The sequence below is a fragment of the Heterodontus francisci genome, chromosome 14, assembly GCF_036365525.1.
Source record: "Heterodontus francisci isolate sHetFra1 chromosome 14, sHetFra1.hap1, whole genome shotgun sequence".
Taxonomy (NCBI): domain Eukaryota; kingdom Metazoa; phylum Chordata; class Chondrichthyes; order Heterodontiformes; family Heterodontidae; genus Heterodontus; species Heterodontus francisci.
In genome coordinates this window covers 54,930,600-54,955,754 of record NC_090384.1, presented here as the reverse complement: position 1 = coordinate 54,955,754, position 25,155 = coordinate 54,930,600, and the positions used below count along the sequence as shown (strand labels likewise).

Below are 25,155 nucleotides of genomic sequence, written 5' to 3'. Positions count from 1 at the left end.
GGCGGAGGATGATCCTTTGGATGTGGAGGCTGGTGGGGTGGAAAGTGAGGACAAGGGGAACCCTGTCGCGGTTCTGGGAGGGAAGGGAAGGGGTGAGGGTAGAGGTGCAGGAAATGGGCCGGACACGGTTGAGGGCCCTGTGGGGGGGAATCCTCGGTTGAGGAAAAAGGAAGACATATTGGAAGCACTGTCGTGGAAGGTAGCATCATCAGAGCAGATGCATCAGAGATGGAGAAACCGGGAGAATGAAATGGAATCCTTACAGGAGGTAGGGTGTGAAGAAGTGTAGTCGAGGTAGCTGTGGGAGTGGGTGGGCTAAAATGAAGATTCGTAGACAGCCTATCCCCAGAGATGGAAACAGAGAAGTCGAGGAAGGGTAGTGTTGAAGATGGACCATGTGAAGGTGAGAGAAGGGTGGAAATTAGAAGATTAGCAGATACATCAATACACAGGATAGGTGGTGGCATAGTGGCATTGTCACAGGACTAATAACCCAAAGACCTAGGATATTCCTCTGGGGACATGGGTTTGAATCCCACCATGGTAGAAGGTGGAATTTGAATTCAATTAACAACAAAAAAAAATCTAGGTCTTAAAAAGCTAGTCTAATGATGGCCATGAAACCATTGTCAAATGTTGCAAAAACCCATCTGGTTCACTAATGTCCTTCAGGGACAGAAATCTGTTGTCCTTACCTGGACTGGCCTCCATGTGACTCCAAACCCACAGCAAGGTGGTTGACCTAAAATTGTCCTAGCAAGCCATTCAGTTTTACTTAACTGCGAAAAAGTCAACAAGGAATTAAACTGGACGAAACACCCGTCTTCACCCTAGACACTCGAAATAACAATGGCAAACCCAGGCCTGACGACCCTGCAAAATCCTCCTTATGAACATCTAGTCATACTCACTGAATCATACCTTACAGACAATGTCCTAGACATGGCTATCACCATCCCTGGGTATGTCCTGATCCAGTAGCGGTGGTGGTATATAGCCAGGAGGGAGTTGCCCTGGGAGTCCTCAAGATTGATTCCAGACCCCATGAAGTCTCATGGCATCAGGTCAAACATGGCCAAGGAAACCTTCTGCTGATTACCACCTACCGTTCACCCCCAGCTAATGAATCAGTACTCCTCCATGTTGCATACCACTTGGCAGAAGCACTGAGGGTGCAGAATGTACTCTGAGTGGGGGACTTCAATGTCCATCCCAGGAGTGGCTCGGTAGAACCATTACTGGCTGAGTCCTAAAGGGCATAGCTGCTAGACTGGGTCTGCGGCAGGTGGTAAGGGAACCAACAAGAGAGGGAAACATACTTGACTGCATCCTTAACAATCTGCCTGCCACAGATGCATCTGTCCATGACAGTATTGGTAGGAGTGACCACCGCACAGTGCTTGTGGAGACAAAGTCCCGACTTTACCTTGAGGATACCCTCCATCGTGTTGTGTAGCACTACGACCGTGTTAAGTGGGATAGATTTTGAACAGATCTAGCAGTGCAAAACAGGGCATCCATGAGGCGGTGTGAACCACCAGCAGCAGAATTGTATTCAACCACAATCTGTAACCACATGGTCCGGCATATCCCCCACTCTACCATTACCATCAAGCTGGGGGATCAACCCTGGTTCAATGAAGAGTGCAGGAGGTCATGCCAGGAGCAGCAGCATGCGATAGACAGAGCTAAGTGATGCAGTCCTGCCACATCCAGTTGTGAATGGTGGTGGACAATTAAACAACTAACTGGAGGAAGTGGCTCCACAAATATCCCCATCCTCAATGATGGGGGAGCCCAGCATATCAGTGCAAAAGATAAGACTGAAGCATCTGCATCAATCTTCAGCTAGAAGTGCTGAGTGGATGATCCATCTCGGCCTCCTCCTGAAGTCCCCAGCATCACAGATTGGTCTTTAGCCAATTCAATTCACTCCACGTGATATCAAGAAACAACTGAAGGCACTGGATAATGCAAAGGCTATGGACCCTGACAACATTCCGGCAATAGTACTGAAGACCTGTACTTCAGAACTTGCTGCATCCCTAGCCAAGCTGTTCCAGTACAGCTACAACACTGGCATCTACCCTGCAATGTGGAAAATTGCCGAGGTATGTCCTGTACATAAAAAGCAGGGCAAATGCAACCCGGCCAATTACCTCCCCACCAGTCTACTCTCAATCATCAGTAAAGTGATGGAAAGTGTCATCAACAGTGCTATTAAGCGGCACTTGCTTAGCAATAACCTGCTCAGTGACGCTCAGTTTGGGTTCTGCCAGGGTTACTCAGCTCCTGACCTCATTACAGCCTTGGTTCAAACATGGACAAAAGAGCTGAACTCAAGAAGTGAGGTGAGAGTGACTGCCCTTGACATCAAGGCAGCATTTGACCGAGTATGGCATCAAGGAGCCCTAGCAAAACTGAAGTCAAAGGGAATAAGGGGGAAAAGTCTTCACTGGTTGGAATCGTACCTAGCGCAAAGGAAGATGGTTGTGGTTGTTGGAGGTCAATCATCTGAGCTCCAGGACATCACTGCAGGAGTTCCTCAGGGTAGTGTCCTAGGCCCAACCATCTTCAGCTGCTTCATCAAAGACCTTCCTTCAATCATAAGGTCAGAAGTGGGGCGTTTGCTGATGATTGCACAATGTTCAGCACCATTCGTGACTCCTCAGACACTGAAACAGACTGTGTAGAAATGCAGCAGGACCTGAACAATATCCGGGCTTGGGCTGATAAGTGCAAGTAACATTTTCACCACAGAAGTGCCAGGCAATGACCATCTCCAACAAGGGAGAATCTAACTATCTCCCCTTGACATTCAACGGCATTACGATCACTGAATCCCCCACTATCAACATCCTGGGAGTTACCATTGACCAGAAAAAAATATGAAGTAGCCATATAAATACCGTGATTACAAGAGCAGGTCAGAAGCTAGGAATCCTGCAGCTGTAACTCACCTCCTGACTCCCCAAAGCCTGTCCAACATCTACAAGGCACAAGTTAGGAGTGTGATGGAATACTGTCCACTTGCCTGGATGGGTGCAGCTCCAACAGCACTCAAGAAACTTCACACCATCCAGGACAAAGCATAGCACTTGATTGGCACCCCATCCACAAACATTCACTCCCTCCACCACCGACGCACAGTGGCCGCAGTGTGTACGATCTACAAGATGCACTGCAGCAACGCACCAAGGCTCCTTCGACAGCACATTCCAAACCCACTACCTCTACCACCTAGAAGGACAAGGGCAGCAGATGCATGAGAACACCACCACCTGCAAGTTCCCCTCCAAGTCACACACCATCCTGACTTGGAACTATATCAACGTTCCTTCACTGTCGTTCGGTCAAAATCCTGGAACTCTGTTCCTAACAGCACTGTGGGTGTACCTACCCCACATGGACTGCAGTGGTTCAGGACGGCAGCTCACCACCACCTTCTCATGGGTAATTAGGGATGGGCAATAAATGCTGGCCAGGCCAGCGACGCCCACATCCCATGAAACGAATAAAACAAAATACAGTCACTGACAGAATAGATTATCTTATCTTTAACATTATTTTCTCCTGTTGCTTTTCCCCATACTACTCAGCATCCACAGCTAACACACTGCAAACAGGCTACCCTAGAAAATCAGCTGACCAACAACTTCAAAACAGCTAGCACTGCCCCAAATTTTGGTAATTCAAGAATAGCCCTAACACGAATATATGTAATTATAAAGGCTTTGGAAATGAATTTGTAGGGATTGTTACAGGATGTTTGAAAGCTGGTACGCTACAGTAGAGTACTATTGTAAGCAACGGTAGAGAAGGAGTGTCCATTGATTCAATAGGTCATTGAAAACCTAAGGCAATGATCCATCTAAATTTTCTTTGTTGTGTGCGGCCTGCTTATTTCATTGTGGGGTACCTTTAAATCTTTTAGCACAGCCGTTCACCTGAGAATTTGAAAGGGGACAACTTGTGAGCAGCTTGCACAGTACCTTCTGGATTGCTACATGGCCGTGCACATGTGCAGTTTAGAGAAATCATTGCCTACTATTTATGTTGTTACTGTTGTGTGTCAGTTTCTCCCAGTGACCAATCACTCTCATTTCAAATGAATGTGTTCCAACAAAAAAAAAATGTGCCTGTTATCTGGTGCTTCTTGTCACTTGCTTTGAGATGGAACACCAGGGACGTGTGGCTCATTCACTCATTGCTGTGCGTACCTGCGCATACTGCTTCACAGCACAGGCCACTAAAGTGATGGCTCTATATATGCGGTGGGAGTGGGGCAGGGAAGGAGTTGGGACCATGAATGTGTGACAGGGCTATTGAGGGCCTTTTTGTCAGCTGCAGGCCCAGAGAAAGGGTATGGCCTCTTTAGGAACCGCCCCTTTCAAGATAATTGCACTTGAAAGCACACCTTCCCTAGCCAGCTAAGTATACAAGAGGAGGTTCAAGAGAAGCGAGCTCTGAAAGAGGCTAGGAGTTGAAGAGTTGAAAGACGTGCCTGATGGTCTTGTTTTGCATTATGTATATTAAGTGGTGTTTTAAACTTGGATTGTTCAAGAGCTACAGAGTGTAAGGAAAAAGAGGCTGTGAGGCAGCAGGACCTTATAACAGTACACACCACTTTCCTTGTACTGGAGGGGAAAAAATGATGACTGACCAGAAGCTTGAAAGGGGAACTCAAATGTTAAAGGTGTAAACTTGGTGGTCCATTTCATGTTTAACCACGCATGTGTGGATGCTGGAAGTTTCTGTCCGATTTACTCCTTAACAATGGTGGTTGCTGATAGCCTCATTGTTATTCCTACCACAAAATCTGGGCCATAACCTCATCCAACTCCCCACCATTTACCAGAAACTTTTCTCTCCTTCTCAGTTCATTCTTGGAATCTTTTACATCTCAGTTCAATGTGGCACTCTGCTTCCCCAACCCAGCTCAACTGGTAATGTTCTCCTGCCCACTATTTTAATCTAGTACTGTTCGAGCCCCCATTGTTCACATTGGCAATTTCCTTCTCACTCTCCCTCAGTCAATTATGGTACTCTTTGTGTCCTTCTATTCCAATGCACCACTTCCAGTTTCTTTCCTCTTTGCTCCAAAGCACCAGCTCTGCATCACTGTTCTCCACCTTCCTATTAGTGCCATCCATTTTCTTTGCTTTCATCGACATCCCTTCCCATTACTTTCACTGCCATCAACTCTCCTCCTTTCACTGCCATCCATTCCATCTTCTTTTAAACCAATCTATTCCTACTATTCTGTCCTATACATAGGAACAGGAGTAGGTCATTTGGCCCTTCGAGCCATTTGATAAGATCATGGCTAATCTGTTTGTGGTCTCAACTCCACATTCCTGTCTGCCCCCCATAACCCTTGACTCCCTTGTCTATCAAAAATCTATCTAACTCAGCCTTGAATAAATGCAATGACATAGCCTTCACTGTTTTCTGGGGAAGAGAATTCCCTGAGAGAAAAGAATTCTCCTCACCTCCATCTTAAAAGGGAGACCTTTTATTTTTAAACTGTGTCCCCCTAGTCCTAGACTCTCCCACAAGAGGAAGCATCTTCCCAGTATCCACCCTATCAAGTCCCTTCAGGATCTTATATGTTTCAATAAGATCACCTCTCATTTTTCCAAACTCCAATGGATTATCATTCTTATTCTCATTGCTATCCACTCCCCCTTTCAGTAATTCACCCCCATCACTGCCTTTCACTGTCATCCATTCTTCTGCATCCCTTCTACTGCCAGTAATTTCCTTCTCCCCTTTCATTGCCATTCATTTTCTCCCCTCTCCCCTTTCACTGACATTGGCTGGAATTTTACCAGCTCATTGGAAATGGGCTGGCAGCCAGGAGGGGTGGTAAAATGACAGCAAAAGGCATCGGGAGGGAAGTCTGATGTCTTTACATCATGAGCGGATACCAGCAAAGGCAGCCAGGCTGGCGGGAGGAGGTCACACTGGAATATGGGTAGGAAGGTAATCAAGCCTGTTAAATAGACAATTAACTGCAATTTTACAAGGTTTTCACCATTTTCTGAGGAGCACACAGGAAAAACGGAGCATGTGAGCCTTGCCAACTATAATGAGGCGGAGGCTTAGCGGAAGATCAGTGTTGGCTGCAGTCTGTAGCCATTGCAAAAGGTAGCGTGGCTTGGAAGGGAGGGTGAAACTCATGGCAGTAGCAATCAGGAACATCGACAAACTTTCCAAGTGCAGTGGGAGCATTCTGCTTGTATGCCCTCTCTGAATTGGCACTTGTATGTACAGAGCCAAGGAATGGGAGGCCCAGAGAATTGAGTGCAGCTATTTGCTATGGGCTTCATTCACTCAGGCATTGAGACCTCCAGTAAGGAGGAGCATTAGAGAGGGAGGGAGCTGGAACCACAGGTGCGGGGCAGCAGCACCCAGAGATGCACCAGGAGCATGAGCATGGAAGGGAGCAGGGAAGAGGAGCGTGCAGAAGGGCACGCAACCAGCCATTTATGTGCAGATGATGCTATCCATCGGAGAGGGTCTACCATTGGAGCAGCAGTGTTGCCAATGACTGTGCCTCTCCAGGGAGGCAGTCATGATAGAGGATGAGCTGAGGCCAATGAGATGGAGCGGGCATCTAATGCCTATTGTGCTGAAGTCACTATAGTGCTGAATTTCTACACCTAAGAGTCATTCCAGGGATCTCCTGGTCTGCGGCACTTCGCTGCATCAGGGTAGTCACCAATGCTATGTTTAAGAGGGCCAGCCATTATTACATGTGCTTTCACACTGATCCTGACAGTCAGGCTAAGAGGGCAATAGGGTTTGGGGCTACCCCCCACCATGTGTGGGTGTGATCGACTGCATGCATGTGGCCATCAAGGCTCCCACAGACCAGGCTGTAGCCCATCATCCACAGGAAGAGCTTTCACTTGCTTAATGTATAATTGCTCCGCGGCCATTTCACATTGGATCTTTCAGGTATGTGCAATGTTCCCTGGGAGCTGTTACTATGCCTACATACTAAGGCAGTTCCAGGTGCAAGACCCTTTGAGGCTCCCCGCACATCTTTGAGGATGGATACTGGCTGATGACGGCTACCCACTAAGGACAAGGCTACTTATGCCTGTGAGGAATGCAAGCACAGATGCAAAGGAGAGATACAACAGCTGCCACGGGACAACTTGAGTGACCATTAAGCAGGCCATAGGCCTTCTGAAGATGCAGTTATAATGCTTGGATAGATCTGGTGGAGCCCTTCAATATACCCCAGCAAGGGTCCAGTCTATTTCAAGGGTGTGCTGTGCTATGCACAACCTGGCATTACAGAGGGGAGAAGCTTTGAACAATGAGGACCTCCAGGAACACGATGCCTCCTCCGAGAATAAGGATATGGAGTGGGATGGTGACCAGGCACAGCAGGATGAAGACCCTGAGGGATAGTAGGTAAAGCGCAATGAGATATGTGCAAGGGAGTCTCACGACTCGCTAATACAGGCACATTTCACATGAGTCTTACTTGCACACGCAGTCAATCCAATAAATCTTTCACCTTCTGTAGACCTGTTGCCTTTTCCTCGAATGCGATCACCATTTCTCTGGGCCTGTCATTAAATATTTCAAGGTAAATGGAATTAAAATGATTTTGCCCTTCTCCCACCCCACCCCAATAACAATTAAATTACTTACTTTCCCTTTCCCCCAAAACACTTACCTTTACCATCTGACCGTCACCACACCCACCCCCCCAAAACAGCACAAACCTTCAACTGCAACCCTTCCCATCAACCCCTACACCTTTGACGCTAATTTGACTCTGTTTGACCCCCTCCCGCACTGATAAACTTACCTCCTTCCCCCTCCCCACCAGTGTTGCGCCTCGTTTCCCGAGACGGGGATCCGAAGGCGCGGGTGTGCAGGAATCTTCTGGAGGCATTTTCCGGCACCCCACCGCCACGAAGCCCGACGTCGGGGGGTTGGTAAAATCCGGCCCATTAACTCTGTTTTTCTTTCCACAGATGCTGCCTGACCTGCTGAGTATTTCCAGCACTTTCTGTTTTTATTTCAAATTTCCAACATCCACAGTATTTTGGCTTTTGTATTAGTTGTTGCAGCTAGGTGGACTTTTTTATGTGCTTGCGGGTGCTCCTATGTGGTGCTCCCGCTGCGCTGTCAGCTGAGGTGGAGGCAGACTGCTAATATTTCTGCTCTGTTGCTCTCGATGACTGTGGTGGACATCCTCTGGTAGCCTGAGGTGTGGAGGGCCTCGGCATATTGAGGGCCTCCTGCACAGGTGCAAGAGCCCCCTCTGTCATCGTGGCTTTCTGAGGTGCTGGTGTCACGATCAGAGGGGGCTGAGGAGCCGCCTTCCATGCCAGAAATGCCCTGAGAGTAGCCTACAGCTGCTGTAGACAGCTACTCCTCCACTCTTTCAGAGCACACTTGGCCCTCCCTGTTCACCTGAGGAGTCCGAGGACCTCGAGATGACCCCGGTCATCTCATCCCCCTCTCTCTCAACCATTGCTCCACAGAACATATAAAGGTAGCAATGGTACGCAGGTCTGTGCACATCTCCTACATCCACTGGTTGGTATGCTGGATATGACTCTCTACGTGAGTTGCCAATCTCTTGATGGAGGAAGCCATGCACATATGCGCCAGAGTCATGACTGCACTCATGGCCTGGATGGACTCCTCCATCATCCGTGTATGAGTGCACATGGCCTCTGGAAGCTCCACCAGATGTTCAGCCACCTCACATTGCAGCTCCATCATCTGCCACCTTGTTGATGACTCCAGAGGAATGTCTTCAGCCTGAAGCTGAGCATCGCTGGGTACTTCCACAGTCCTATAAGTGCGAGTGACCTCAATTGTAACTGTCTCCGTCAGCTGCTCTGGTGTGTCTACTGTGCTCACCAGATTGTGACCCTGTTACTAATCGCGTGCGACAACCCACAGATGTGAGAATATCTCTGCTGATGGACAGTGTGGGGAAATAATGTGACGGTGCACCCTCTGAGGTTTCCTCCTCCTCCTTAGGGGTAGAGGGCTGTTGCTTAGATTCAGCACTCATGTGCAAAAGAGAGAAGAGTGATGAAAGGGCAATGCACTTTCCAACACGTCCTTTTAACTACACATCATCTGGAGCTCTAAGTGAGCAGTGGTACACACATGAGCACAATGCTTTGTGCTCGCCAGAGGGTCTCTTGCGCCCATCCATTAGGCCACTCACTCTCTCAGAACTCCACATTGGTCTCACTATCTGCGATTGCCTTGCCTGCCTCCATTTCACCCAGCTCCAACGCTTCTTCCTCCATAGGCATGAGGATGGCCATGTCGGGCACTCCGCCTCCAGTTCTTGACCTTTCCCTTGTGTTGTGTTGCATCGTGAACTCTCTTCTCCTGCAAGCATATAAATTCCCATTGTTACTCACCCATCAAAGAGACACATGACTCCTAAGCTGGTGGCAGCCTAATTGCCCATCATGGTGCCGCAGGCATGCCTCCTGCATCCGGCCATTCAGCACTGGCTGTGCAGGAGTCACTTCTGCCTGACCGGTGTCGTGCACAGAGAGGCTAACATGCATCTGACAGCCAATACTGATACCTGGGCATCTCCACTAACTGGGTGGTAAACCCCTCTCCAATCTCACATTCATCTTTCGTTTAGTTTTGTTTAGAGATACAGCACTGAAACAGGCCCTTCGGCCCACCGAGTTTGTGCCGACCATCAACCACCCATTTATACTAATCTTACACTAATTCCATATTCCTACCACATCGCCACCTGTCCCATGGGACAACCCCATGGCTGCTGACCTCTTCTGCTAACTCCATCCAAGCCTGCTTGGTTTGGGAAGTCGGTCTACTCTTAACATCCCAAGGGAACAGGACTTCCCTCTGTGCCCTTACAGTTTGGAGGTGTACCTCCAGGGAGGCATCATTGAATCTTGGAGCAACCCTTGATCTTCCTTCAGCCATGTGAACAATTGCTGCACTGCTCCCTCTGTGGCTGCTGTATAAACAAGTCCTGCTGGCTGCCTTTAAAGATGGCATCAGTGTTTCAAGAGCTGGAACCTCCCCCTGCCTGTGACACCTAACTGGCCTGCTCCCCACTCTGCCGGCCATTAAGTAGTCAGTCCTAAGAATGTGGCAATTGCAACTCTGCCCCACCCATGCGGACATGTCACCCACTTTTGGTCCTGGTGGTGGGACTCGCTTGCTTCAGCTAAACTCCCAGCCATTGCTCCCCACTGTTTCTCTGATCTGAGTCCAGTGGCGAATGCACTAGAACAGGCACCTGCCTTCTTTCCATGCGGTTCCCAATACTAATGGCTAATATTGTCGTCCCTGTTTATTAGTGGAGAAAGGTTCTGAATGATTTTACTTGGCTGTATAACATGTAAGCTTGGAATTCTTAAGAGTCTATGTAAACTAAAGCAAAAGCAGTCTGACTGAGTCTTTAGATGCACAGCAACAGCCATGGATGTTGTTTCTTCCAATTATTCTTTCTTCTCTATGGGAAAGTGCATGCTGTGGTTGAGCTAACCGTGCTTCCCATTTGTTCCCACTCACCCAGTGGCACAGTTAATACTGGTACTTAGCAGTGTGAGACAATTACAGGTGCAAGATCGTGTCCCACCAGTTGGTGGTACTGTGTATTGATACTCTAATATACTGTGTCAACATATTACCATTCCAGAATAATTTGTTTTCTATGAAATTTTAAGCAGGGATTTTTAGCTTCTCCACTTACTAATAGGTACCTTCAGCTTGACGCAGTGACAGAATTCAGGAGCTTTGTAATAGCACTTTGCTTAATAAACAATTTCAATTATATCTTTGGACATATATACTGCAAAAGTACAGCTGAACATTTAAAAAACAATTTCTATGCTGAGTGGGGGTAATAACAGAGTAGCAGCAGCAGGCTGGAATATTTTTGTTAGGCTTTGTCTGGCCCTATATAAATCTTTTTAAAAACCAAAAAATACTTCCCTTTTTGGGAGAGGCCTCAATGTCTAGTGAAAGCGGGACCAGCATATGCTATACATGCATCACTCATTTTTCCATAAAAGTTGCAGAGTCTTGCAACAGGCATAGGACCTTGACTCGAATATTTAAGCAGTTTCCCATCTGTATTTGGCAGGTGCACTGAATGCCCATTTAATAGCCTGCCTGAAAATTTATTACATTGATACACAAGGCTTCAGCAGATTTTCAACTGCTGATCACAGATTATACAGGTGAGAAATAGGTAGCTAACAGTTGAAAGTTTCCCCGTTTATCTCTGTAGGTTGAAATATCATGGATGTAGTTGATGCCATGCACATTAATTTCATGACATTACCAGCAATTTTTGGATAAAATCATTTGACCAGTGCTTTTACTTGCTGTTCAGTTGTTGCCATGAATTACAGGAAAACCTGCAGAATTTTCAGTGGTTACTTTAAATCTCCTTTCTTAAGTGGGTGAAACTTTAAGAGAAACGTTGCTTGAGTTGCTTCCCAAACAGACACAAGACTTGCAATTAATTTTGTAATTTTTTTTTAATGTTTATCAAGATTTCAATACTAGGTAATAGGGCTTTTTACACTTTGGCTTATCATGGTGCTTGATTTTTCACACTTTCAATGACAATGGGATTGATAATAGGATCAAGTGCTTGCAGTTCAGGTACAGGAATCCCTGAACAACATACCTTTACCAGAGCAGCAGAACTTTTTCTAATTGTCATATAGCTTTCTTCAATTCAGACTGACAATTTAGAGGTAAAAATTCTGGTGCACCTATTCCTGGTTTATGCCAAAAGCAAATATTGCAAAAATGTGTATTTCCAGCTTGAAATTTTGGGGAAGAAATTTGTTTGCGTAGTGCCACTGCAGGCGAAATACCTCAATTCCCTGGGGGCAGGCAGCACTGCGGGATGCTACCTGCTCAGCCCACGCAGGTTTCTTCATTAATATCAAATGAGGAGACCTGCGCAGGTCATGCAGGTAGTGCCCCATGGTGATGTCTGACCCCGGGGAACAGACGTGAAACTGTGCAACACTGCTTTAAGTGGCACGACGTGAACACATTTTTTCCTCTTTATGTTTATTAATGATAATGAACAGAGAGTCAGGACTGCAATGTGCAAATTTGTGATTTGAATTCCTGGCACATGCCAGCAGCAGACACATTGGATTTACTATTCCTTAGTGTCAATTTGAAACTGCTTTTGTCAATTTTGGTGATATATGCTGCACATACTAAGTTTGGGTTACCAACATTTATTTCACACTTACACAAGGCAGAAAGAAAAGAATTTCACCCCATTGGTCATAGCTAGATTTAACTGCAGGTCCTAAGGGAGAATGCACAAGGTGACAACTCACCACACTATCCACTCAGTGTAATAAATATATATATAGAAAAGCAACCTTTTCTATTAAGGTGAATATGCTGGGAATATTATTTTAATGTACTTTTGCATTACTATTCTGGGAACATTTGCTGGGAAGAAAAATTTGTGACTTTTCTAATGAGAAAGCAGCCTACTGGAAATGGCTCATGTTGGATCTCCTGGATGGAAAGCACATAAAAACAGTACCTGAATTGCTCCTCGTAGGTTAATTCCAGTTTCTATAGCAATGTAATAAGATGCCTGAAGAAATGTCCTTTGCAGAAGAAGGGCAAGAAACAAAAGGACTGCGATAACATAAGCATTGGCCAAAAACTCCTGTGAGGAAATGAAGTAAACACCCAGCAATTTGACCTGTAAAACCAAACAGAGTCTGTAAGTAGTCAGCAGTAATGACTGCACTGTACAACTTGCAAAACATAATTTCCTTAGAACATTCAGAAAATACTCTCTGGTTGTTAGTTTAATTCAGCAAAATCATCAGTAAGACAGAAATAAGGATATGGATGTAAAGTTAATTAAAATGGTTTGTTTTTTCAAACAGTGCTTCAGTGCTGAGTGAGACAATCTTGCTTTAATCACCCCCATACTCTCGACCATGGTCAGATCATGTTTTACAGTGCTTCATGGTTGCCCCTTTCCAGACCCTATGTTGACCACCAGATAGTTGCAACACAGAATTAGGAATCAGTTGTATGTTTTAATATTCAGTAACAAGAAGCTATAACGAGTTACTTGCGAAAGTTATAAATCACATCATGCGTTCAAAACATAAAAGCATTACAGAGAACATGGTCTACCCAGCTAGTATATCTTAGGGCTAACCCATATGGCATTATTCTGAAGACTTCTAACTTCAAAGAAAGTTGTTACAACCTGGTGAGAAAGGTGTCCAGGGGTCCGTTTCAGCCTACACCTGGTCTTACTGTAACAGGGTTTAATTTTAAACACACTGTGTCTTGAGCTCCCCCTTGGTGAATCCTTTTTCACTGCTTTCCAATTATAAGGCAAAGAAATGAGCACAAACAGGCTTTCTTAGGTTTAAAGAAAGGTGAAATACATTAAACTTAAATTTTACACTCTAATTTGGTTAACACCTACGGATACACGATGCGCCCACGCTAGCATGCATACATGATACACACATGCAGATAGGGACAGAAAAAAACAGAAGAAAAAATAAAGTTGAAAGATATGAGGTTAATATCTGAAGAGTTGTTACGATTCTTCGAGCTCACTGTAGAGTCCTTGCCTGCAGGTAATTCTGCTTTGCGTTGGGGCAGTATTCTTTTTAAACCATGTTTACTGTAGGAGACTTTTCTCTCTCAGGCTCATGTGTCTTCAATGGATTCCGAAGCTGGTGAGAAAGAGATGGGAGCAGACAGGAGAGAGATATTCACAATCCAGGAGCCAGGAGCTTTCTGTCTTCAAACACTGTGTCTCCAATTTAAAACTCTCAGTTCTGCAACAGCCAGTTAGTCATGTGACTAAACTGGTCTGACCACATCTGTTCTGTATAAATGTCTTTCCGGCTAGGGGCCTGGCAAGTCCTTGTAACAGGCCCTCTTTTCTTCCCAGCAACAATTTGAAGTTTAATGTCCATGTGGCTAAATTAATATGCCTCATTCTTGGCAGGTGGGGGCCTGCATGACAAAGTGCATGTATTTTAACATTCAGAATTGAAAAATCAGAGCCCTGAATCATTTTGCCATCATTAATGAGCTTGCCCAATAGTTGACAAGCATAATTGAGGCATCCTTGCTCAGAATGAATGAATTATGAAGATGAATTAAATGGGAAATTTCTAGGGCTTGTTTTAGCTCAGATCAGACTGGAACCATGCTGAGCTGAACATCAGGCCTACCTTGTACCTTGAAATCTGTTTTTTTAATATTACTATATGAACGCTTAATGTGTTCAGATTAAAGAACTAAGTTCACAATTTTAATGGAGGTGCTAACCCAATTGTTATGAAAGTGCTTTCATTTAAAACATTTTTTTGAGGACTTGTGTTTAAAACTGAAAAGATTCCACGGATGTGTTTTTTTACAAGGGTCACTGAGAGGTCTTTTTTGAAAACAACCTTTACTGGCAGTCACATGCCTTAAGCTCTATAAACAACAGAAACCTTGGTGATTTGGGAAAGATGTTTACAAGAGAAGTGATATGTCAAGATTTATGGTGCTCAAGAGTGTGTTTCATTTTTGAATACTGTTTTGAGTTAGTTGGAGGTCAGCTTGTCAAGAAACACCTAGTTCATCTCTTTCTTCACTTTTTTAAAATTATTATTATTATTAGAGATACAGCACTGAAACAGGCCCTTCGGCCCACCGAGTCTGTGCCGACCAACAACCACTTCTCTGAAAAGCCCTGAGAGTTCAGTATGTGTGAGAGCTCAAACGCCTGATGCTGCATTTCTCCTCAGAAGCTGGAAATCCTGTTGGATTAATCCGAAATGCCACTTGAAAAGAACTGCTCCAGAAAAGGTCCTCAGTGACCTGTCTACTTGTACTCAGATGCCAGACTGTATGCCATATTGGGACACAACGAATCTCATCCATTTTCTTCAAGAATTAACAAGGATTTGGCCAAATTTTATTTTTGTAAAAGAGCTCTGCAGAGAGTATTTCTTTATTTTTCTGTTAACCAGTGTGTGTGTGTTTGTCTGAGTGTGTGTTGCGGTATTTAAAAAGGGAACTTTCATATTTCAATTGGTGTGTTAATGCTTTGCTTCATTATTGGATAAGTCTTGTTTTGTAATAAACTGATAATTTTGTTGTCTATTAAAGAAATATGGTTGGTGTATTTTATTCTGGGATAAAGAGTAGATACAATATGACTTATTGTATCAGTAACTGGGTAAATATTTAAATATATGTTGTGACCTGTGGAGAAGTGGAACTAGAAAAGACAGTGCATTCCTCCCACCTCAGTCATAACAGAATTAACAGACTAAATAATTTAATTTACTGAAAGAATTTATCATACAGTTTGTGTTGTTAAGCATTTGTATGTTAACAGCAATTTTGTTCTGTAATGTTTGCATCGAGCAAGAAATGCACATCTCCTTCCCATTGTAACATGATTAAGTCAGGTGGGAAAGGTCGGAAATGGCCTTCCCGCCCAGAGGTCAATTGAGGCCCTTAGATGGCCAATGAAGAGCCACTTAAGGGCCTCTCCCCACCACTGCCAGAGTTAAACAGGCAGCCGGAGGAAGTGGAGGGGGGGTGGGGGGGGCTCCACCACGCAGGGTGGCCACCCAGTAATACAAGGCAGCCTCCCTATGGGCTTGGAGGGGAGCTTCTTCTGTGGGAAATCTGTGGCACACATTGGCAAAGGCCACCCCTCTGCGAACGTCCGCCCCCGAGACTCCACCTCACTTAGTTTAGGTCTGGGGCTTAATGGCTGCTCTTGGTCCCAGGCCTGGTGTAGTACCAGTCGTGGCCAGTGCTCCCAGTGGCACTGCTGATGCTACTGGCTGCCGGCCCTCTGATTGACTGGCAGCTCTTGGAGGTGGGATTCCTGTCCTTAAACAGACCGGGACCCAGGCACCAGGCAGTTAAGTGCCCGAGCGCCTTTAAATCGCTGCGGGGAGTTGGTGAGGGGAGGGCTCCAAAGGAAAAGGCAGGGTTCCCCTCACCTTTTCGGCCTGACATCGGGACCCCTGCTTGGTCGACTAAATTCAGTCCATTGTGTTCATTGCATTGCATTGAGAAATGTTTGACAGATTGTGACTTATACTTTCAGCTCATAATATGGAACCTACTGTCTGCTCTGAAAATCTTGTTTCCTATTCACATTACTGACCTTATTTAGGCAGCGTGATCACTGGAGCACAGTAACAAATTCCTTGGCACCAGTAATTAGCAGCGTGCCTGAACAAAATTATGTCAGCATTATTTTCTACTTCCATGGATTTCTATGCAATTTTAAAGCAACAACAAAAACTTATGTTTGTGCAACACCTTTGACATAATAAAGCATCCCAAGGGGCTTCACAGGAGCATTATAAAACAAAATGACACCAAGACACATAGCATCATAAGATCATAAGGAATAGGAACAGCAGTAGGCCATTCAGCCTCTCAAGCCTGCTCTGCCATTCAATAAGATCAGACTGATATGATTGTGGCCTTTTCTCCACTTGCCTCCATAACTCTGGACTCCCTTGTAGATCAAAAATCTGTTTAACTCAGCCTTGAATATATTTAATTACCCAGCCTCCACTGCTGTCTGAGAAAGAGAATTTCAAAGATCAATGACCCCCTGAGAGAAGAAATGACTCCTCATCTCCAGCTTAAGAGAGATCCCTTATTTTAAAATTCTGCCCTCTAGTTCTAGATTCTCCCATGAGGGGAATCATCCTCTCTGCATATACCCTGTCAAGCCCCATCAGAATCTTATATGTTTCAATAACAGTATAGGCCAAATCTGCTTAACCTTTCCTTATAAGATAACCCCTTCATCCCAGGAATCAGCCTACTGAACCTTTTCTGAACTACCTCTAATGCAAATATATCCCTCCTTAAGTAAGGAGACTAAAACTGTACATAGTACTCTAGATTCCATCTCACCAATGTCCTGTACAGTTGCAGCAAGACTTCCCCACTTTTATAGTCCATCCACCTTGCAATAAATGCCAACATTCCATTTGCTTCCTAATTACTTACTGTACCTGCATGCTAACTTGTTGTGATTCATGTACAAGGACACCCAGGTCCCCCTGTACCACAGTGTTCTGTAGCTCTCGCCATTGAAATAATATTTTGCTTTTTTTGTTTCTCGCGCCAAAGTGGACAACCTCACATTTCCCCATATAATATTCTGCCAAAATTTTGCCCCCTCACTTACTCATCTATATCTCTTTTCAGACACTTTGTGTCCTTCTCACAGCTTGCTATCCTACCTATCTTTGTATCATCCACAACTTTGGCTACAATACACTCGGGCCCTTCATCTAATTCATTAATATAGATTGTAAATAGCTAAAGGCTCCAGCACTGATCCCTGTGGCACTCCACTAGTTACAGTTTGCAAACCTTAAAATGCCTCATTTATCCCGACTGTCTGCTTCATATTAGTTAGCCAATTCACTATCCACGCTAATATATTACCCCAACACCATGAGCTCTTATCTTGTGTAGTAACCTTTTATGTGGCATCTTATTGAATGCCTTTTGGAAATCCAAATGCACTACATCTACTGCTTCCCCTTTATCCTCCTTGCTTGTTACATCCTCAAAGAACTCTGATAAATTTGTCAAACACCATTTCCCTTTCACAAAACCACGCTTAATCTGCCTGATTACATTATGATTTTCTAAATGTCCTGCTGCCACTTCCTTAATAATGGATTCTAGCATTTTCCCAATAACAGATCTTAGGCTAACTGGCCTATAGTTAGGAGATATTGGGCTGGATTCTACAGAGCCCTCGATGTCGGGATCCGTGGCAGCAGTAGGGAGGCATGAAGATGGCTCCGGATGAGGCCCGCCAGGGACCTCGATGCTGGCAGGGACCGACCTGATATTGCTGGAGGCGGCGAGACCTTGTGGTGGCCCCCCCCGCTGCTCGGCAACAGGACTGCCATTTAAATATCTAAATAAATTAAATCATCTGAATTAATGAGTCTCCCATCGCCTCCTGAAGCTCCGCCACGATCTTCACTCTGGCGGCCGGCATGGCCGTACCTTCAGATCCCCATCCAGGGAAACGAGGCACAACACTGGTGGGGAGAGGGGGAAGGAGGTAAGTTTTTCAGTGCAGGGGCTGGGGGTGGGAAGGGTGAGCTGGCGGGAGACAAAGTCAAATTAACGTCATGGGTGTAGGGGATGGTGGGAAAGCTTATAGTTTAAAGTTTGTGCAGTTTGTGGGGAGGCAGGGAGAGGTCAGATTGTGAAGGTAAGTGTTTTTTTTTGGGGGGAGGGCTAATAATTAATTTAATTGATATGGGGGGGGGGGGGGGTGGGAGAGGGACAAAAGAAATGTACTTATTTATTTTACTTCGATTTCACTTTAAATATTTAAATGTCCCGGTAGGGCTGACAACCTTTTAAAATGGCGACACTGGAGGAGTGGAGGGAGGTAGTGGTGAGGTAGAGCTGTGTGCTATCAGTGTACATATGAAGACTAACACTGTGCTGTTGATGATGTCACCAAGGGGCAGCATTTAGATGAGAAATATTAGGGGGCCAAGGATAGATCCTTGGGGGACACCAGAGGTAACGGTACGGGAATAGGATGAGAAACCATTGAAAGTTATACTCTGGCTATGATTAGAAAGATAAAAATGGAACCAGGCAAGATTAGTCCCACCCAGCTGGATGACAGTGGAGAGACATTGAAGGAAGATAGCGTGGTCAACCGTGCCAAAGGCTGCAGATAGGTCAAGAAGATGAGCAAAGATAGTTTACCTTTGTCACAGTCAGATAGGATATCATTTGCGATTTTGATAAAAGCCGTTTCACAACTGTGTCAGGGATGAAAACCTTATTGGAGAGGTTGAAACATCGAGTTCCAGGAAAGATGGGCATGGATTTGAGAGAGGAAAGAGAGGAGGCTGATGGAGCAATAGTTTGCAAGGACGGTGAGGTCAAGGGTTTTTTTTGAGGAGACGGTGATGACGGCAGTTTTAAAGGAGAGAGACAACACCTGACGAGAGAGAACTGTGAACAATAACAGTTAACATGGGGGCCAGGAGGAGAATTTAGGTGGTCAGCAGCTTAGTGAGAATAGGATGGGAATAAAGCATTTTTACAGTGTTTGGTTTTAACCCTCCTGTGGTCTTTGAGTTACATTGGAGTAAATTTTTAACTTGCAGGAATACATGGGTTTGGGGATTAAAAAGGTAGAAATTGTCAGCACGTTGGAAAGCCAGTCCAACCCATCAACTTCCACATTTAACTGCAGCACGTTAGAGGGATAGGCTGCTCATGAGGGATAGGTTGCACATTTCAATACGTTAATTGCTCAATTAAAGCGATATTAACATGGCTTTTGGAATTCAAGTATCTGTGAAATCAAGGTGAGAACAAGGTGGAAATTGAGGACGCTGAAGGCATGATAGGGAAATGTGCTAATAAATACTGAAACCTCACAGATGCTTTTTTGCCTGATTGTGTGAAATGCTTTGCTCATGGTACTTGTGCTGAGAGGTTACTTTAACAACTTTAGAAGTTATTTCACAATTCTACAGGTTACATTCCCAACTTTGGAGCTAATAGTCACAATTTTGGAGGTTTGTATATCTGATCTCCCCTTTTGAGCTGTGATCTATCAGATCAGCATAGCTGCTGCTTCTGCTGTTTTCCTTTGGACCTCAGACAAGGACCAAGATGGCCAGCAGCATCTTCAGTACCAGCAGCAGCAGGAATCATACTTAGCACAAATTAAGATGATTGTGGTCATTAGAGGCCTATTAATCTCAGCCCCACAACATTGCTGCAGGGGTTCCTCAGGACAGTGTCCTAGGTCCAACCATCTTCAGCTGTTGTAATGTAGGGCATGGTATAAATTAGGAAATTAGAGGTGCATGTAACAAGTGTCATGCAGGCCCCACCTGCCAAGAATGAGGCATATTGATTTTGCCACATGGACATTAAATTTCAAATTGCTGCTAGCAAGAAGAGAAGGCCTATTACAAGGGCTGCCAGGCCTCTAGCTGGAAAGACATTTTTGCATATTATCAGACAGTGTTTGGGAACAAAGGAGCTATCCCCTGCTCCAATACAATCCACAAACAGACGTGGTCAGATCAGTTAGTCACATGACTAACCTGCTTGGCAGTCTGGGTTTTTTTTTCTGAATTGTACAGATTTGAACTGAGATCTGGCAGAAAGCTCTTTGCTCCTGGAATAAAAAGACCTCTCCTGGTTGGCTCGCCACAGCCTCTCCTGTCTACTCCCATCTCTTTCTCATGGAACTCCAAAAACCGACTGAAGACCCATGAACCCCAAGAGAGAAAAGTCTCCTACTGTGAACAAGATTTAAGAAGAATGCTGGGCCCCAACGAAAAGCAAGATCTACCTACAAACAAGGACTCTACAGTGAGCTCGAAGACCCGTAACAAAAACTCTTCAGATATTGCCTCAAACCTATCCACTTTATTTTTCTGTCTATATTTGCATGTGCATATCACGTATGCATGCTAGCATGGGGCACAGCTTGTATCCATAGGCGTTAACCAAATTAGAGTTTTAAGTTTAAGTTTAATAAAATTTTACCTTTCTTCTTTAAACCTAAGAAAACCTGTGTGTGGTGTGCTTGCGTGCTGGTTTCTTTGCCTTATAATTGGAAAGCAGTGAACAAGGATTCACCAAGGGGGAGCTAAAAACACAGTGTGTTAAAAAATAAAACACTGTTACAGTAAGACTAGATGAAGGCTGAAAGAGAGCCCTAGACCTCTTTCTCAGCTGGTTGTAACACAACGGTAATACAGTAATCATGGTGGACTTCAACCTACATACAAAGTGGGTAAACCTAATTAGAACTAATGCTGTGGAGAACGAATTCCTGGAACGTATGCAAGATGGTTTTCTCAAACAGTTGAGAAACCAACTAAAGAATGGATTATTTTAGATCTAGTATTGTACAAAGAGAAAGGGCTGATTAATAATCTCATTGTAAAGAAGCCTTTAGGGAAGAGTGACGATAATATGATAGTATTTTACATTCTGTTTGAAAGTGATGTAGTTCAATCTGAAACTAGGGTCTTAAATCTAAACAAAGGAAACTAGGAAGGTATTAGAAGCAAGTTGGCTGTGGTAGATTGGGAAACTACATTAAAAGGTATGATGATAACAGGCATTGGCTAGTATTTAAAGAATTAATGCATGGTTAACAACAAATATACATTCCTTTGAGGCACAAAAGCCAACAGGAAAAGTGATCAAACTGTGGCTAACAAGAGAAGTTAAAGATTGTATTAGGTCAAAGGCAGGGGCTTATAAAATTGCCAAAAAGGTAGTAAACCTAAGGGTTGGGAGAATTTTAGAACTCAGCAAAGGAGGACCAAGAAACTGATAAAGAAAGGAAAAATAGAATACGAAAGTCAACTAGTGAGAGACATAAAATCGGACTGTAAAAGCTTCTATAGGTATGTGAAAAGGAAAAGATTAACAAAGACAAATGTGGGCTCATTACAGGCAGAGAGAGAGGAGAATTTATAATGGGGAATAAGGAAATGGCAGAGAAACTAAACAAATACTTTGGGTGGAATTTTGTGCTGATGGCGGGGTCTTGAAGCGGGAGGAATCAATGGTGAGATCTCCATGCCAGCTCTTGTACAGAAGGTCCACTGAATTTAGCGCCAAACAGGCACTTAACTGGACAGCAGTGGGACTTCTATACTATTGTGGACTCCGCCGCTGGAAGTCCCAGCCTTGCAGCGCTGTCAGCCAATCAGAGACCGGCAGCTGCAGCGCCACTGCGGAGGCGGTTGTTGCTGCTGTCACTGCAGCCATCAAACACTGAGCAGCGGCGCTGGAACCATGATCGAGGTAAGTCAGGGCAGGAGCGGTCTTGCGGAGTGGGGGTCACGGAGGAGGGGTTGGGGGGTCAGCAGCAAGGGCAGGGGTGTGGCCCTCAGCAGGCCCACACTTCCTGATGCTGGGTCCCTCGTTCAGGCACTAAGTGCCTTTGAACGAGGGACACCACCCCACCACCCTCCCCCCGCCCCTCCCCTGCAGCCAAGAAGCAGCCCGCTCGGTTTTTCGTGTTGTGCTTCCCATGCGATGACAGGGCCACCCGCAGCACGGGTAATTGCAGTTGTGGCGGTAAAAGGTCCTTAATTAGGAGTTAATTACCCAGGTAAGGGTCTCAATTGGCGACAGGGCAGGCAGGCCGTTCACAGGCCCTTCCGCCCCGGACTAAATTTCGGCAGAGGCGGAATGATGGTGGATCCTCTCCAAACCGGCCACGGGGGAGAACATAAAATTCCAACCTTTGTGTCTGGCTTCCCGGAGGAAGATATGGAAAACCTCCCAGAAATTCTAGAGAACCAAAGAACTAGTGAGAATGAGGAACAGAAAGAAATATGGATTGGTAAAAAAGTAGTACTGTAGAAATTAATGGGACTGGAAGTTGGTAAATCATCTGGACCTGATGAGCTATATCCCAGAGTGTTGGAAGAGGTGGCTGTAGAGATAGTGGATGCATTGGAGGTCATCTTCCAAAATTCTATAGATTCTGAAATGGTTCCTGCAGGTTAGAAGGTAGCAAATATAATCCCACTATTTAAGAAAGGAGGGAGAGAGAAAACGGGGAACTACAGAACTATTAGCCTGCTATCAGTCTAGTTTAGTTTAGCTTAGTTTAGAGATACAGTACTGAAACAGGCCCTTCGGCCCACCGAGTCTGCACCGACCATCAACCACCCATTTATACTAATCCCACACTAATTCCATATTCCTATTACATCCCCACCTGTCCCTATATTGCCCTACCACCTACCTATACTAGGGGCAATTTATAATGGCCAATTAACCTATCACCCTGCAAGTCTTTTGTCATGTGGGAGGAAACCGGAGCAAGTCGTAGGGAAAATGCTAGAATCTACTATAAAGGTTGTGATAACTGGACATTGGAAAATAATGGTAGGTATGTGTAGGGTCAACATGGATTTATGAAAGGGAAATCATGTTTAACAAACCTGTTGAAGTTTTTTGAGGATGTAAGTAGCAGAATAGATAAGGGGGAACCCAGTGAATGTGGTGTATTTGGATTTTCAGAAGGCTTTTGATACGGTCCCGCACAAGAGGTTAGTAAATAAAATTAAAGCACAAGGAAATGGGGTTAATATACTGGTATGGATTGAGAATTAGTTAATGGAAAGAAAACAGAGAGTAGGAATAAATAGGTCATTCTCAGGTTGGCAGGCTGTGATTAGTGAGGTACCGCAAGGGTCAGTGCTTGGGCCCCAGCTATTTACAATCTATATCAATGATTTGGATGTGGGGACCAAATGTAATATTTCCAAGTTTGCTGATGTCACAAAACTAGGTAAGAATGTGTTGTGAGGAGGATGCAAAATGGCCTCAAGGGGATTGAGACAAGCTAAGTGAGTGGGCAAGAACATGGCAGATGGAATATAATGTGGAAAAATGTGAAGTTTTCCACTTTGGTAGTGTTGGCCAGGGGCTGCAAGAAATACAGAATCAGTCACAAACTGCTTGGATTGTTTGACCTGTAGTAACCTGGAGCTCAGACACTGGCCTGTGCTGGTAAGAACCAGTTTGAAGTAATTACTTTATGAGACAAGACAAAGGATCGATCACAGGAAAAGCCTTATTTGGACACGGTGTGATACCGGGCTCTTTGGACCTGGGCCAATTAAGAGATGTGAACGAGGTGAGCAAGCTTAAACCAACCGAAAGAGACAGCTCAGATTTGGAGAGATAAGAGAGAGGATAAGAATAGAGCTTTTTGGGCATAGAGCCAGCGAAAACTCCGGAGACAAACCATCGTGGAAGCGAAAGACATTGCGTGAGCAACGCGGCGACGACGTAGAAGAGAGAGAGAAAGGAACACCTGGCCAGCGTTAACACTCCCTTTTTCGGGTATTACCCTTAAGTTTTCTGTGACTAGGTCAGGGAAAGGTCAGAGGAACCTAGTGGGTGTAATTATGAATTCTAGCTAGTTTTGTTATTAACTGTATAACTCAGTTGGAGTTGCATGCTTTTGTCTAACTAAGTGTATAAGCCTTATTCTTACATTGTACAACAACGTGAATAAAGTAAATTGATAGTTAAAGAAAGGACTGAGTTCTTCCTCTTTGTACTAAGCCATCAACTGTAGCTGTGGATTAAGCTGGAGGGTGGCTCTCTTGAAATCCGATATCCCAAACACCCAGCCTGAGCCTGAATTAAGAGGACTTCAGTCCCACGTGACGGCCAGGATCAAGTGGGTGCAGGGAACAAAGGGGACAAGGGGGAGTTGACTCCGCGCCATGGTTAACAGTAGTAAAAACAGAAATGCAGAGTATTTCTTAAATAATGGGAGATTGGGAAGAGATTGATGTCCAAAGGGACTTGGGTGTCCTTGTTCATGAGTCACTGAAAGCTAACATGCAGGTGCAGCAACCAGTTGGCAAGGTACATGGTATGTTGGCCTTTATTGCAAGAGGGTTTGAGTACAGGAGTAAAGATTAGATTAGAGATACAGCACTGAAACAGGCCCTTCGGCCCACCGAGTCTGTGCCGAACATCAACCACCCATTTATACTAATCCTACACTAATCCCATATTCCTACCAAACATCCCCACCTGTCCCTATATTTCCCTACCACCTACCTATACTAGTGACAATTTATAATGGCCAATTTGCCTATCAACCTGCAAGTCTTTTGGCTTGTGGGAGGAAACCGGAGCACCCGGAGAAAACCCACGCAGACACAGGGAGAACTTGCAAACTCCACACAGGCAGTACCCGGAATCGAACCCGGGTCCCTGGAGCTGTGAAGCTGCAGTGCTAACCACTGCGCCACATGTCTTACTGCAATTATATAGAGCTTTGGTGAGGCCGCATCTGGAGTATTGTGTACAGTTTTGGTCTCCTTACCAAAGGAAGGATATACTTATCATAGAGAGAATGCAATGAACTTTCACCAGACTAATTCCTGGGTTGGCGGGAGTGTCTTACGAGGAGTGATTGAGGAGGCTGGGCCTATATTCTCTAGCGTTTAGAAGAATTGAAACATAAAAAATTCTTACAGGGCTCGACAGGGTAGATGCAGGAAGGATGTTTCCCCTGGTTGGGGGCTTGAGAACCAGGGT

The 25,155-nt window shown here is 44.9% G+C and overlaps 1 protein-coding gene across 1 annotated transcript in view; it reads right to left on the bottom strand.

Moving 5' to 3' along the window:
- abcc8 (ATP-binding cassette, sub-family C (CFTR/MRP), member 8) overlaps positions 1–25,155 on the bottom strand; it is a 333,471-nt gene that overhangs the window by 219,652 nt on the left and 88,664 nt on the right. The window contains exon 8 of the mRNA XM_068046867.1: positions 12,575–12,731. Coding sequence (XP_067902968.1) covers positions 12,575–12,731 — 157 coding nt within the window. The remainder of the gene's footprint in view (positions 1–12,574; positions 12,732–25,155) is intronic.